Source organism: Poromitra crassiceps (genome assembly GCF_964638095.1).
Source record: "Poromitra crassiceps genome assembly, chromosome: 1".
NCBI lineage: Eukaryota > Metazoa > Chordata > Actinopteri > Beryciformes > Melamphaidae > Poromitra > Poromitra crassiceps.
Window position 1 is genome coordinate 87,843,663 of NC_139623.1, and position 12,275 is coordinate 87,855,937.

General features: G+C 42.1%; 1 protein-coding gene across 7 annotated transcripts in view; it reads right to left on the reverse strand.

The window, feature by feature from the left end:
• The window catches only part of picalma (phosphatidylinositol binding clathrin assembly protein a), a 77,708-nt gene that overhangs the window by 30,452 nt on the left and 34,981 nt on the right, over nt 1-12,275 (reverse strand). For all 7 annotated transcript variants that reach the window (XM_083660069.1, XM_083660068.1, XM_083660067.1 and 4 more), the window contains 11 exons: nt 12,097-12,239; nt 10,936-11,011; nt 10,718-10,820; nt 10,408-10,501; nt 9,689-9,800; nt 8,132-8,238; nt 7,972-8,013; nt 6,281-6,366; nt 5,074-5,197; nt 4,160-4,287; nt 3,554-3,639 (listed from right to left, as the gene is read on the reverse strand). In XM_083660069.1, the coding sequence (XP_083516195.1) occupies nt 3,554-3,639; nt 4,160-4,287; nt 5,074-5,197; nt 6,281-6,366; nt 7,972-8,013; nt 8,132-8,238; nt 9,689-9,800; nt 10,408-10,501; nt 10,718-10,820; nt 10,936-11,011; nt 12,097-12,239 (1,101 nt within the window). The remainder of the gene's footprint in view (nt 1-3,553; nt 3,640-4,159; nt 4,288-5,073; nt 5,198-6,280; nt 6,367-7,971; nt 8,014-8,131; nt 8,239-9,688; nt 9,801-10,407; nt 10,502-10,717; nt 10,821-10,935; nt 11,012-12,096; nt 12,240-12,275) is intronic.

Genomic DNA, 12,275 nt, shown 5'->3' on the forward strand with positions numbered 1-12,275 from the left:
CAAAACACAGAGATCATGGTGGAGAGGACAGGTGGAGGAAGAGACGGAACACAGAGATCATGGTGGAGGAGGGTGAGAAGACTTGACAAGTTAAAAAGGGTGCATGCCAGAGCGACAACATGCGAGAGCAGAAATGCAGCCTGGTTACCACAATAAAATGTTGGTGTTGTACGTTTCTACAATCCACTGATACGTCGAATATCACATTTCTCAAGCAAAAATATGTTGTAGGGGTGTAAGGGTTAAATACGACACAGTGGTGTCACGGTTCAGTATGTTTTCGATACAGCAAACTAGAATGACCGCACTGCGGATATATGCCTCCGCCAACAAGTCCACATTCATGTCTGTCCAGACTTTGATGTTTGAGCCAAATGTGAAGAAATTCTGTCAAGGCGTTACTGAGCTATTGCATTAACAAGCTAGAAGATGGCGTTTGTGAGGTCACAGTGACCTTGAACTTTGACCTTTGATGACAAAAATGTAATCACTTCATCCTTCAGTCCAAGTGGACGTTTGAGCCAAATTTGAAGAAATTCCATCAAGGCGTTACTGAGATATCGCGTTAACGAGCTACAAAATGGCGTTCGTGAGGTCACAATGACATTGAACTTTGACCTTTGACTACCAAAATCTAATCAGTTCATCCTTGAGTCCAAGTGGATGTTTGAGCCAAATGTGATGAAATTCCGTCAAGGCATTCCTGAGATATCGCATTACGATCTAGAAAATGGGGTTCGTGAGGTAACTGACCTTGAACTTTGACCACCAAAATCTAATCAGTTCATCTTTGAATCCAAGTGGACGTTTCAGCCAAATTTGACGAAATTCCGTCAAGGTGTTCCTGAGATATCGCGTTAACAAACATGGGACGGACGTACAGACAACCCAAAACCATAAAAAGTAGAAATGCCAGAGAAATTTCCTTGATTTTAACTACTGTATTTTAATTTATTTTATTATATTCACATTCTAGTTAAACATTTAATTTAAATTTGCATTGTTACAACAATGTTTTTTTTTAACACCCTTTTGTCTTTTTCCTCTCCGTTTTAGTTTACCATGATATCCTTGTAGAAGACTTGTACAGTACTGTTCAGCAACGAAAAATGTGTTTCGGTTTTAGGTTTGCAATGCGTATTGAACCTAAAGCCTCGTACCTAATTACAAACCTATGTATTGTATTGTAGGTTTGCGGAAACGTAAAATGCCACGTTTTAGAAACGTAAAAGGGCAACATTTTGTTTCAAATTGGAGAATACTGCTCTTATTGACCCAGATCAGCATTATTTCAACCACTTAACTAGTCCACAGGTTAAGGGCCTTCATTATCAGAGCAGACCAGAGTTCAGCAGCAGCGGCAAATAACCTTTAGTACCGTGGCTGATATGGGAAGGCCTCCATGCTTACAAGAAAACATGCTTGTTTTTGTGTATTTGTCAAAAGATGTGTAGAGATGTACACGTGAAATGATAGAGATGCGTAGACTAGTGACTAACTCCAAGGCAATACTCTTATACTCCAAGGCAATTAGCTAACAAGCTTTTAAATTCAAGCATGCAGGGAAAAAGCTTTCGCACAGCTAGGCTCAACGGGTGCGTCGGAGAAGGGCAAAACCCGACACAGTACAAGAATAAACTCCCGCACACTGTCTCCAAATGCAATTAAAAGTTGAATAAGTCAAAGAAAAAGAATAACGTTTCGGTCGAAAGACCCTCATCAGATTCCTCTTGGAAGAGGAAACGTTATTCTTTTTCTTTGACTTATTCAACTTTTAATTGCATGTGGAGACAGTGTGCGGGAGTTTATTCTTGTAAATTCAAGCATGCAAAATGTAGTTGCCCACATTAATAAGTGTTTGTTGAAATAGTGACTAATCAACTAGTCGCCTATCTTTTGGGAGTAGTCCATGACTACTCAAAATCAGTAGTCGTGAATGCCCTACTAATTTGAAACTATAGAAAAACAGTGACTACCGGTAGATGCTTTTACTGTAGTCCAAAAAGACAAATAGTGCCGTTATCTTAATGTGTCAACCTTATTATCTACACACCTATGATATGAGATAGAAGTGAAAAACACACATTACAGTATAAAGCATTCGAGATCAAGCTGACTGTGCACATCAGTGTTACACTACTAATGCTTTTATCAGGAAAAAAGGAAAGAAAGTGCAGCGTCTGCTCAAAGATTAGCAATCACTTCCATACAGACAAGTCATGCATGCACTGAGTGCCATCATGTACTCAACAGTACACTATATACAGTATGTCAATTGACAGCACAGCGTTCTCCAGGCACCGAAATGTCATTGCATATTAAAAAATTTAAATCTGGCATGCAAATGTAGACACAGCCATGTTTCATTTTGGGTTAAATGGTGGTACAGTACTGGTAAATATTTGTTCAACATGACCTGGGAATAGTATAATATGCTGATCCAGATGAATCCAGCATAGAAGACAATTCACACCACATAATAATGTAAAGACATTTGCAACCAAAGTTTGCATGCAAAATATGTCTGCCACCCCTCAGAGAAATACTGTATGTCTGTTGTCACTTCCATGTATAAGGAAGCCTTGTGGTTGAATGGCTATTAGTTGATGCATTAGGGCGTGTGTCCACATAGCTTTTGTCAGTGTCTTTTTGGTGTGGAAAAAGGTGGATGCTAAGCCCTGCTGCTAGTTTACCAGCTGCTACCACCTGGTTAACGTAACATTTAAGCACTTCTAACAGTACTAACAATACAGAGTTGTAGAACAAGTAAGGCTTACCAAATTACCAGATATTAACAATGCATGTCCGGTATAATCCGGCTGGAAAAAGCAGTTCACATCACCCAGCGCTTTTCTGAAAAGTTTAACATTTCTCAGCGCTCCGCTCTGAGGAAAAAAAAACTCCGGCTGCAGTGCTTTTCTGGAGCCGCCTTTTCTGCACCTTGTGGCTGCTTCCTGTTCCCTTTAATGAGGAAAGGGCGCTGAGAATAAAACGCTATATGGACACAGCCTTAGAATATTCCAGTGGGTTTCTTTGTTTCCATCTTCAGATAACATGAAACACGGCTAACATCATCACAAAACATATTGAGGAAAAAACAAAAAACAACTTGCCCAATATAAATCACCTCTTTGTGGGTGTGTTTTGTGACATAGCTACTTTCTATGTTTATTCGCTTCTACCCAGCTGGTGGAAACAAACCTAAATTTCTAAAAAATTATCTTAAAAGTCACCTGACAGTTGAAGGAAATTGCTCTCTGGGGTTTTAGTATATTTACTAGTGCAAATAGTTTTGTTTTATTTTCTGTTGTCTTGTATCAACTTGTATCTGTCCATTCTGTTTTACATACAGGTGTTTGTGTTTTATATACAGGTGTTGTTTTTCTTTGAATAATCACAAGGTGAACCCCAATCCCTCTCGTTAACCTGCACATAACCTACCATACAAGGAACCAAGGAGCTGCAGGTGTAGTACACTGCGGGCAGTGTATGTGTGTGTGAATACAGTGTCAGTGTGGACAGACGCATTGCCAACAGTGTGGAGCTCTCTCACCTCCCCATGTGTTGGCAGTGGAGAGAGGCAGTGGCTGCTGGAAAGCCGGCTGCAGGTCCAGCAGGTCATTAGCTGCCTTGGAAGTGCTGCATGGAACGAGGAGGAAGACAAGGGCAAAAAGGACACACAAGTCAGTCAGTCATTAGCCTCATTCACACACACTCTGAAAGCGGGAAATGTTGCGGAATATGTCATCCTTGACAAAGCAGAAGTCTCCTTCCTCCAAGTTCCAAGGTTGCTGTTGGGGGGGGGCGGAATCGCACCCAGGTGCAGGTTGGCCCCTCCTCCTCCGCCGCCCCCCTGTCCATGCATAGGCTACTCCTGATTGGTCCATCTGCTCATGCTACAAACAACCGACGACACCTCGTTTCCCTAGTCCCCTTCCTTGCCTAAGCATTGCTTATATTTAAAAGACAAATGCAGATCCTAGGTTTCAGCAGCCTATTATATAAAAGCTACTTCATCCCTCAGAACAACTGGATGAGTTAGCATAGGGAGAAAAGGTCTGTTTGTGTAAACGCAGCGATTTCCAAGTGATCTACTTGTATGGAAGAGCTGATGAGAAGAATGAAGCGGTCTGGTGTATGCAGCCTTCTGCGGCCTCACCCGTTAGTGGAGCTGGGCGTGGAGAAGAGGTCGATGGCTGGAGCCGAGTTGATGGTCCCGCCCTCCGTAGAGATGGGAGAGGAGTCTGTGGTTGCTGTGGCAGGATTCTTCTTGAGTTCCTTCAAACGCTGCTTCTAGGGCAAACAGGAGCCCATCGTCACCAGGAGAGAAGCTACCTTAACTGTACCCAACTAGTATCATAGAATTAGCAATGTAAAATCCTTAACTGAGATTATGGTAAATGTTTAATCATTGGTAGGCAGGCAGTCCCCAAGGCATTGATTCCCTAAAATCTGTAAGGTACATCAAAATCCTTGCATCATTTGCTACCAAAACCCCTAAATTTCTGGGCACAAAGTGGAGCAACTATTTCATTACTGTGATAAATGATTAGACAGAGGACACCAAACTATCAGCCTGGAGGGAACAGTCTTGTGACGTTTTTGGGGGCTTCCAAACTGATTTCTAGCGATTTTGGCTTGATGCTTGCATTCTATTATCAAAATAAAATCTGAGAGATCAAATCTGGACTAATGTATTGTGAAGCCCAATCCAACTGATGCCCATACACAGACCTTTACTAGGGCTAGATGGAAGAGTGCACTTATGAAGACAAACCAACTACATGCTATTACACCCTACTGAAAATATTTCAGTATGCAGACAAACACATGCCAAACAAATGCTGAAGTAAACACTAGGAAACAATGGGATAGCATTGTTTCAAATTCAGAGAAACATCCCAGTAAAGGCTTCCTCAACAGACTTCCCAAAAGCCAACTTCTTCCACCCTTCAAACCGCAGCACAGAAACAATGTCATTCGAGGGCTAAGTAGTAAGTGCTGCCGGACATTGCTGGCTTGGCCCGAAACGCACTAAGCTGAAAGGAATGTAGGTGAGTGAGGAAAATGTACTTTCAGTGCTTTTAGGCGAGCCTGCTCTTCCTCCAGGGCTGCCTGCTTTTCCCTCTCGTCCACTTTGGTGAAAGATATGCCAGTGTTGGCCAGAGAGGAGACGGCACTGGAGAGAGTGCTAGCCCTGAAGCAACAGGGAGAGAAAACACAGTTGTTTCATGGCTATGAAGAAATAGACACACACCAGTGAGATTAGCCCATTTACTATGCACAGTTGCAACTGGACTTTGACATTACATCTTGGCGACGCAATAACAAATTTAACTGAGTTGGCTCTCTTTTGCAATTATACTTGCAATTATATTATAATAGGATATGTACATCTCGGCCTTCACACTGTGACCCATTAACAGCTCCACTGACTGGCTGTGAGACGGAAGGCATACCTTGAGCTTCAATACAAAACTAGACATTTTATTGGAATTGTCTTCCACGCTGGGAAAACAGCCCAGCCTCACACTCTCTTGCTGTGTGCCTCTGTTCCAGGCCTGGAGGGCAGGGAGCCATGTCAGGTGAACAGAGAGGAAGCAGACCTACCTCTGTTCCAGGCCTGGAGGGCAGGGAGCCATGTCAGGTGAACAGAGAGGAAGCAGACCTACCTCTGTTCCAGGCCTGGAGGGCAGGTGAACAGAGAGGAAGCAAACCTACCTCTGTTCCAGGCCTGGAGGGCAGGGAGCCATGTCAGGTGAACAGAGAGGAAGCAGACCTACCTCTGTTGCAGGCCTGGAGGGCAGGGAGCCAGGTCAGGTGAACAGAGAGGAAGCAGACCTACCTCTGTTCCAGGCCTGGAGGGCAGGGAGCCATGGTCAGGTGAACAGAGAGGAAGCAGACCTACCTCTGTTCCAGGCCTAGATGGCAGGGAGCCAGGTCAGGTTAACAGAGAGGAAGCAGACCTACCTCTGTTCCAGGCCTAGATGGCAGGGAGCCAGGTCGGGTGAACAGAGAGGAAGCAGACCTACCTCTGTTCCAGGCCTGGAGGGCAGGGAGCCATGTCAGGTGAACAGAGAAGAAGCAGACCTACATCTGTTCCAGGCCTGGAGGCTAGGGAGCCAGGTCAGGTGAACAGAGAGGAAGCAGACATACCTCTGTTGCAGGCCTAGATGGCAGGGAGCCATGTCAGGTGAACAGAGAGGAAGCAGACCTACCTCTGTTGCAGGCCTAGATGGCAGGGAGCCATGTCAGGTGAACAGAGAGGAAGCAGACCTACCTGCTGGCTGCTGTGGAGTCTTTGACTTTCTTGCCCTCCAAAGAGGCCAAGTGCTGCTCCAGGGCATCCAACAGGCTGCTCGGCGCCTACAGTCATTGACACACATTAAGATTCACAGGCAGAGGAAGGACTAATAACATTGAAGCATGCCAAGTTATTGCCAAGAGTCCACCAACAGAAGACAAGAGCTACCCTCAAACACACAGAGAGACAGAGAGAAAGAAAAGGTGCAGATACTTACACAAACCGTGAACTGAAAATGGAGAGACAAAAGGAAGGGAAAAATACAGAAAATAAAGGTGGTAACTGTCAAGATATCATTAGGAAAAGTTTTGGGAGAAAGCTAGCTAATGCCGTTTTATCTACAGTTAACAGTTAACTGTAGGAACAGTGAACATCAGAACTTTCAATTACATGGACTTTGTGCCACTTTAATAAGTGTCTGGTCTATTACCGTCTGAGGACGGTTATTTCCAACATTAGAGGGAGTCATTTTTATTTTCAGTTTATGATGAATGAAGAGTAGTTTATCTTTTCTTATCCTTCTAACCTGGCGCTGTATTTAAGATGGTGCCATCATATTCCTCACTAAAACCCTTAATTCACACCTTTATTTGCTGTATGGCGTGCAAGGTCAGAGGTGAGTGTGAGTTTGAAAGTGTTACTAAAGGCAAAAGTGGGCACATGCAAAACCTGCCTAGCGTGCAAATCCCTTAGCGTTAAGACCAGCTCGATCTGATGCTAAGGGGGGCGGGGCAGCCTGTGAAAGGGGCAATAACAACCGATTTTTGGAAATTCATATTAATGGAGGTAGCAAAACCAATCAGAGAATACCTGGTGACCCACACCATTCAATCAAAAGTCTGCCAATAGCTGGCACAGTATACGGTCTTAATAGATTTTGCAGCATAAATAACACATCTGATCACAGTCTGAGTATTCTTTAAAAGTTTAAAAACTTAGCCCAAGCTTGTGCAACAATTCTGAAGTCTGTTGTTTTCATAGGTTCTGGTTTATTTCTCTCCGGAAATTAAACAATTTAAACTATCAGTTGGCCTGATAGTGACTGAATGCCATGAGTTCAAAAAATATGAAATAAAATAAGAAATCACCACACATTTCACCAACAGTATGATGCGTATGAGCCAGAAATCGCTGCACCTGGAAAAGTCATCTTTGAGTATGTGGTATTGATCACAGCCTATCACACCCCTTCAGATACGGTATATTAACATGATCATTTTGTGCTATGGGGAAATACAAATCTCAGGTGTTGAATCTTTAATATTAGGTGTAACTTATCAGTGCCAATACCGACAAGTACAGTATCTCACGACCTCATGAGCTGGTTCGTGGACAGCAATATTTCTTTGCAATAGGCAACAGTTTATTGTTTGCACAAAAGACAATCAGCATGATGGAAAGTGTATTTATGCTGCAAATTCTACATTTTAGTCATGACTTTCTAGGTGCATTTGTGCACTCATATGTACAAGTCTGTGTGAGCTAGATTTGGGTTTTCTAGCGACATATCCATGTTGATATAAATTTCCAAAAATCTGTCCATTTTCCATTTTAAGAGACGCAAGCCAGCAAAAATGTTAGGGGCATAAAGTTAAAGCAAATGTGTAAGGTGCTGCATGGCTATCGTTGGTCTGGTTTCATCTGGGAGAAAAGGGAAGCACTCTCACCTGAGAGAGGTCGGGGATGTCCCCTCGATCAATTCCCACTTGCTGCAGGAAGAGAGCCAAGAGTTTCAAACATGAGATCAAAACAAAACATGTATATTAATTATCCAAGGCACTTAAACGCTTAACGACACACTTATCCCGAGGTGCCATCTCGACTTGCCTCTGCAACTTTGAGGAACTCTGAGATTCTTGTCATTCGTGTGAGGAATTTCTTGTAGATGTCGAGGCCTTCTTTGCATTGGATTTTCTTCATGTCAAAGTACTTCTCTGTTATAGAACAGAACAGGGAAGTAAGCATGAGACAACAAGTCTGCCTAATCATCAATTTCTTCACCACAGACAGCACTGGCTTCGGTTTGGTTGCATAATTTATGGATTTTCTTTTTTCAGTTAACACCTTTTCAAAACTGAAGCCCTCAACATGTTTACAGGATGTCTACAGGATGTCTACAGATCCACAATTATAACTAGATGTAACTCATCACACACTGATTTATGCTGCTGCAGTTCATGGCATGGAGGACCCACATCTTCCAACCCTGCAACTCAAACCCCAGGTGAATGGGCAACACTAACCAAAATATAAATATATTAATTCACTTTTTAAGATACAAGTTTTCATTAACCTGCCTTGCTTATTTGAGTTTGTCTACTGAAGCAATCAGGCTCTCACTTGCATTTTCTAATGGAGCTACCGGCTGACTAATTTCCAATTTGTTCAGTCTGCCTTTTACTCCCCTACCCCTAGGGTTCACATTTTGCAGTCTATAGTAGTCCCTCCTCTTTTATGCTATGCAAACTAGGCCAACTGAAATAAAGCCTGTGAATGTTCTTCTGCAAGCAAGTGAAACCAACGTGGGGTAGTCTAGCCTTTGAACTGTGCATGCTCACTATGCTGAAAGAGGATCAAGGAAATCTTTGTGCACATCAATTTTAGGCCAGGGTCAGCCCAGAATTCATAGGATAATAGGAAAACAACTTGTGAGAGCTCCATCTAAAGTTCCTTTGAAATAGGCTTGTCAGAAGTGTTCACTTCCAGAAAGCCATCAGTCTGAGGAGGATTTAATTTTTCTCAGACCAAATCTATAAATTACAGGCTAACAGAGCACTATCATGCAATGGGCTGATGCATATAATAAGATAAAAGAGATGAGAGGGTGAGGCGTTTGTTTGCTTTTGCTTGTTAATATAATTTTTTAACAACCTATGATATGAAAATGTGCTATTTCTGTAACAGTCCGTATACATTTGTTGATTTGTGTTTTGTGACAGGCTAACAGATGAATATCTCAGGAGATCGGGGGGTGGGGGGGTCGCCACGGGGAGGATACGTGGGGAGAGCTAGTTTAAACTTGCATAATGTGCCTGAGTGTCTTCACGCACATACATGTATCTGTATATACTTGTATAATTGATGTCAATATCTTGCTCCCCTGAAAGAAAATAAAAAAATATTTGATCACAAAAAAAAATTACAGGCTAACACACACCGTGCTATGGTAGGGAGGGTCATGAAGATTTTCCAAGCACATCCTTTTATTCAAAATGGATAAATAATTGAAATAATTGCAGGGACATCTCCTGGAATTCACTCAGTCTTTCAGCCATGGCCATTGTCCATCGCGGTGACCTCTTCAAACGTACTGCATGGGATACTAAGGTACAAGCCTGCAACACAACTAGTGAATGTGTAAGACTATGGAACATTCTTTTTTACCCAGCAGGTTGATGATGCCCTCATTATAGGCTGCAAACAGTCGGATGGCGTCTTTGAACAGAAGCATGAAGGCTGCGTTGATCACACCATTTGTCAGTTCATTGGCATTGACCTGGAGAGAAGGGTGGAAGGAGTAAAGGGTGCTGAGTATCTATTGTGAATTAGCCAGAGATAGCCGTTGCCAACACATATATGGTCCGAAAAATGAATTAATGAGATAAGCACACATAACACCTGAATAGGTAGGGAGGGATCCAGGTGCATGCAAAATATTACCAGAGTTTCTCCTGCATAAAGGAATTTTTGGCACCCCCCAAAGAGGTTTTAGTCCGACCGGACCCCCAAAAAAAGAAAGAAAAAGGTCCTTATAAACTAAAACATCCCACTAAATTGTGAGGGACATTACTTTATTCTTTGCTTCTGGGTTGCGAAAGAAAAAAAAACTGACAATGACAGATATATTTTAGTTCAGGACAGCCCTGACTGCATATTAACCCCAAATCAAGCATTTTTACTGTATCATTTTAGAGAATTTCAAAGTTAAGTTATTTTTACATTAAAATGACTAAGTCTGAAACTTGAGTACTTTAAAAACACATTGCTCCATACTGTAAGTTCAGTCTTTATGCAGACTGATCATGCTTACCGTCGTCAAAAGCTCATTCTGAGCCAGGAACACCCCTGATTAGGATGCTAACTGAAGCACTAAATGAACTCACATTGAAATCGAGTAACACGTCCATCTGATTCTGAATGATGGGGATGGTCTTGAGTAGCTTCTCTGTGTTCACCGTCCTCATCACTCCATCAGACCTGTGGAAAGAAGACAGCAGGAAGGAGAAAGCTTTACCACATTGCTGATATACTCCTCTACTCAACAAACTCGACTGGTTTTCAGCAGAGACGCTATTTGAAAAAAGGTTTTATAGAAGATCGCACTTTTATGCACCACAGCTACTAGCCATAGCCAACACTGATGCCCCAGTCTGTTAGACTGAAATAGAAGAATTGAAAATGAAGTCTCCTTACCCTCTTTTCACTTTAGTGAAGTCAAAAGCAACTTGTCTGTAGGACACAGCCTTCTCATTCAGGTAGCGGCTATACCTCCTGATGAACGTTGACATGTCATAGCCTACATTGCAAAGAAAGGGGTGAGGTGTCCTTTTAGTTTGAATCACACAGAAGCAAACTGGCTGAGGATTCAAGAGCATACCTGTGATACAATGTGCACAGAGCTGGTTACGTACCTTGTAGGCCACTTTTGTCCAAAAAATTGCTGAGGTTGAATAGTGTGTTCCTTGAAGCCAGATACTGTATAAATCTCTGCAAGACAAATAATGAGTGGGGCCACCGCTGGTATGCTTACACATGGCAAGTGACAATGGAAATAAGTTGTTTAAAATGGGAAATTCAGCCAGCTCTGTCATCTTGCTTTTTGACAAATGTATTTTTGACAACCCAACCCAACTAGACTGTGAAGTCTAGTGCAGTCTGTATTCATTCATTCCGTGTATGAGATGCTAAGCAATCTCATACTATCCATTCAACAGCGGGCTGAACAATTCATCAAAATGTTTATCAAAATTGCAATGTGGCCTACTGCAATTTTCAAATAGCAGGAAGCGCAATATTTGTTAAAAGTGAAATGTGTGTAAAACTAAAATTTTAAATGAAATATTGTCATGCTGCAGAGATGTCCTGGCCTACACATCATATTCTACAGCAGTGGTTCTCAAATGGAGGTCCGGGGACCCCCAGGGGTCCTTGAGGGGGTTCCAGGGGGTCCCTAGCCAAAAGGGGGGTAATTTATTTTCGCTATAATTCCATTCATAACTAACACTATTATGACTATTTTGATCATGGGTTTTATACACTTTCTAAAACATCTACTGTAAAAGCAGCAATCTTATTATATGGGGGACCGTGGGACAAAATCATATCAAATGGGGGTCCATCATGGTCTAATTTTTGTCAGTTTAGGGGTCCTTCATGTGAAAAGATTTGAGAACCACTGTTCCACAGACTTGAGAAAACATCTTTGTTTGGTACAGATCCCAGCAAAAATCACACCATAATCATTTTAATATGTTTTTCAATGAAATTTGGAATAATGATGTAAAAATTATCATTCCCTCTGATATCGCAAATCATATCGCAATTGTAATACATGTATTAGTCAAAATAAACAGAATTAGATAGAATTAGATATTTTTTTCAAAATCCTTCAGCCCTAATTCAACATACAGTACAAATGTTTAAGCATTAGCATACACAAGGGTGAAATTGCTAGCTTGTTTGCCAAAAAGGTTATCATGCTTCTTTATGACTTTTGCATCCATTCTAAAAGAATTCCAATCCAATTTAAAAAAAAAAATTGAGGAGAAGATTAACATCATTAACATCCTGACCTCATTGCCGTAGACCATCAGTTGGTGTGTGGCGATGAGGGACTTGAAGACCACCACCCAGCTGGTGTTGGCAGTCCTCTCAAACAGTGTGTCGGCCAGCTGAGGGATGTTCACGTTCATCTCATTGGTGCACTGAATCAGATCTGAATGGAGAGCAAGATAAAGAGGGGCGGGGTGGA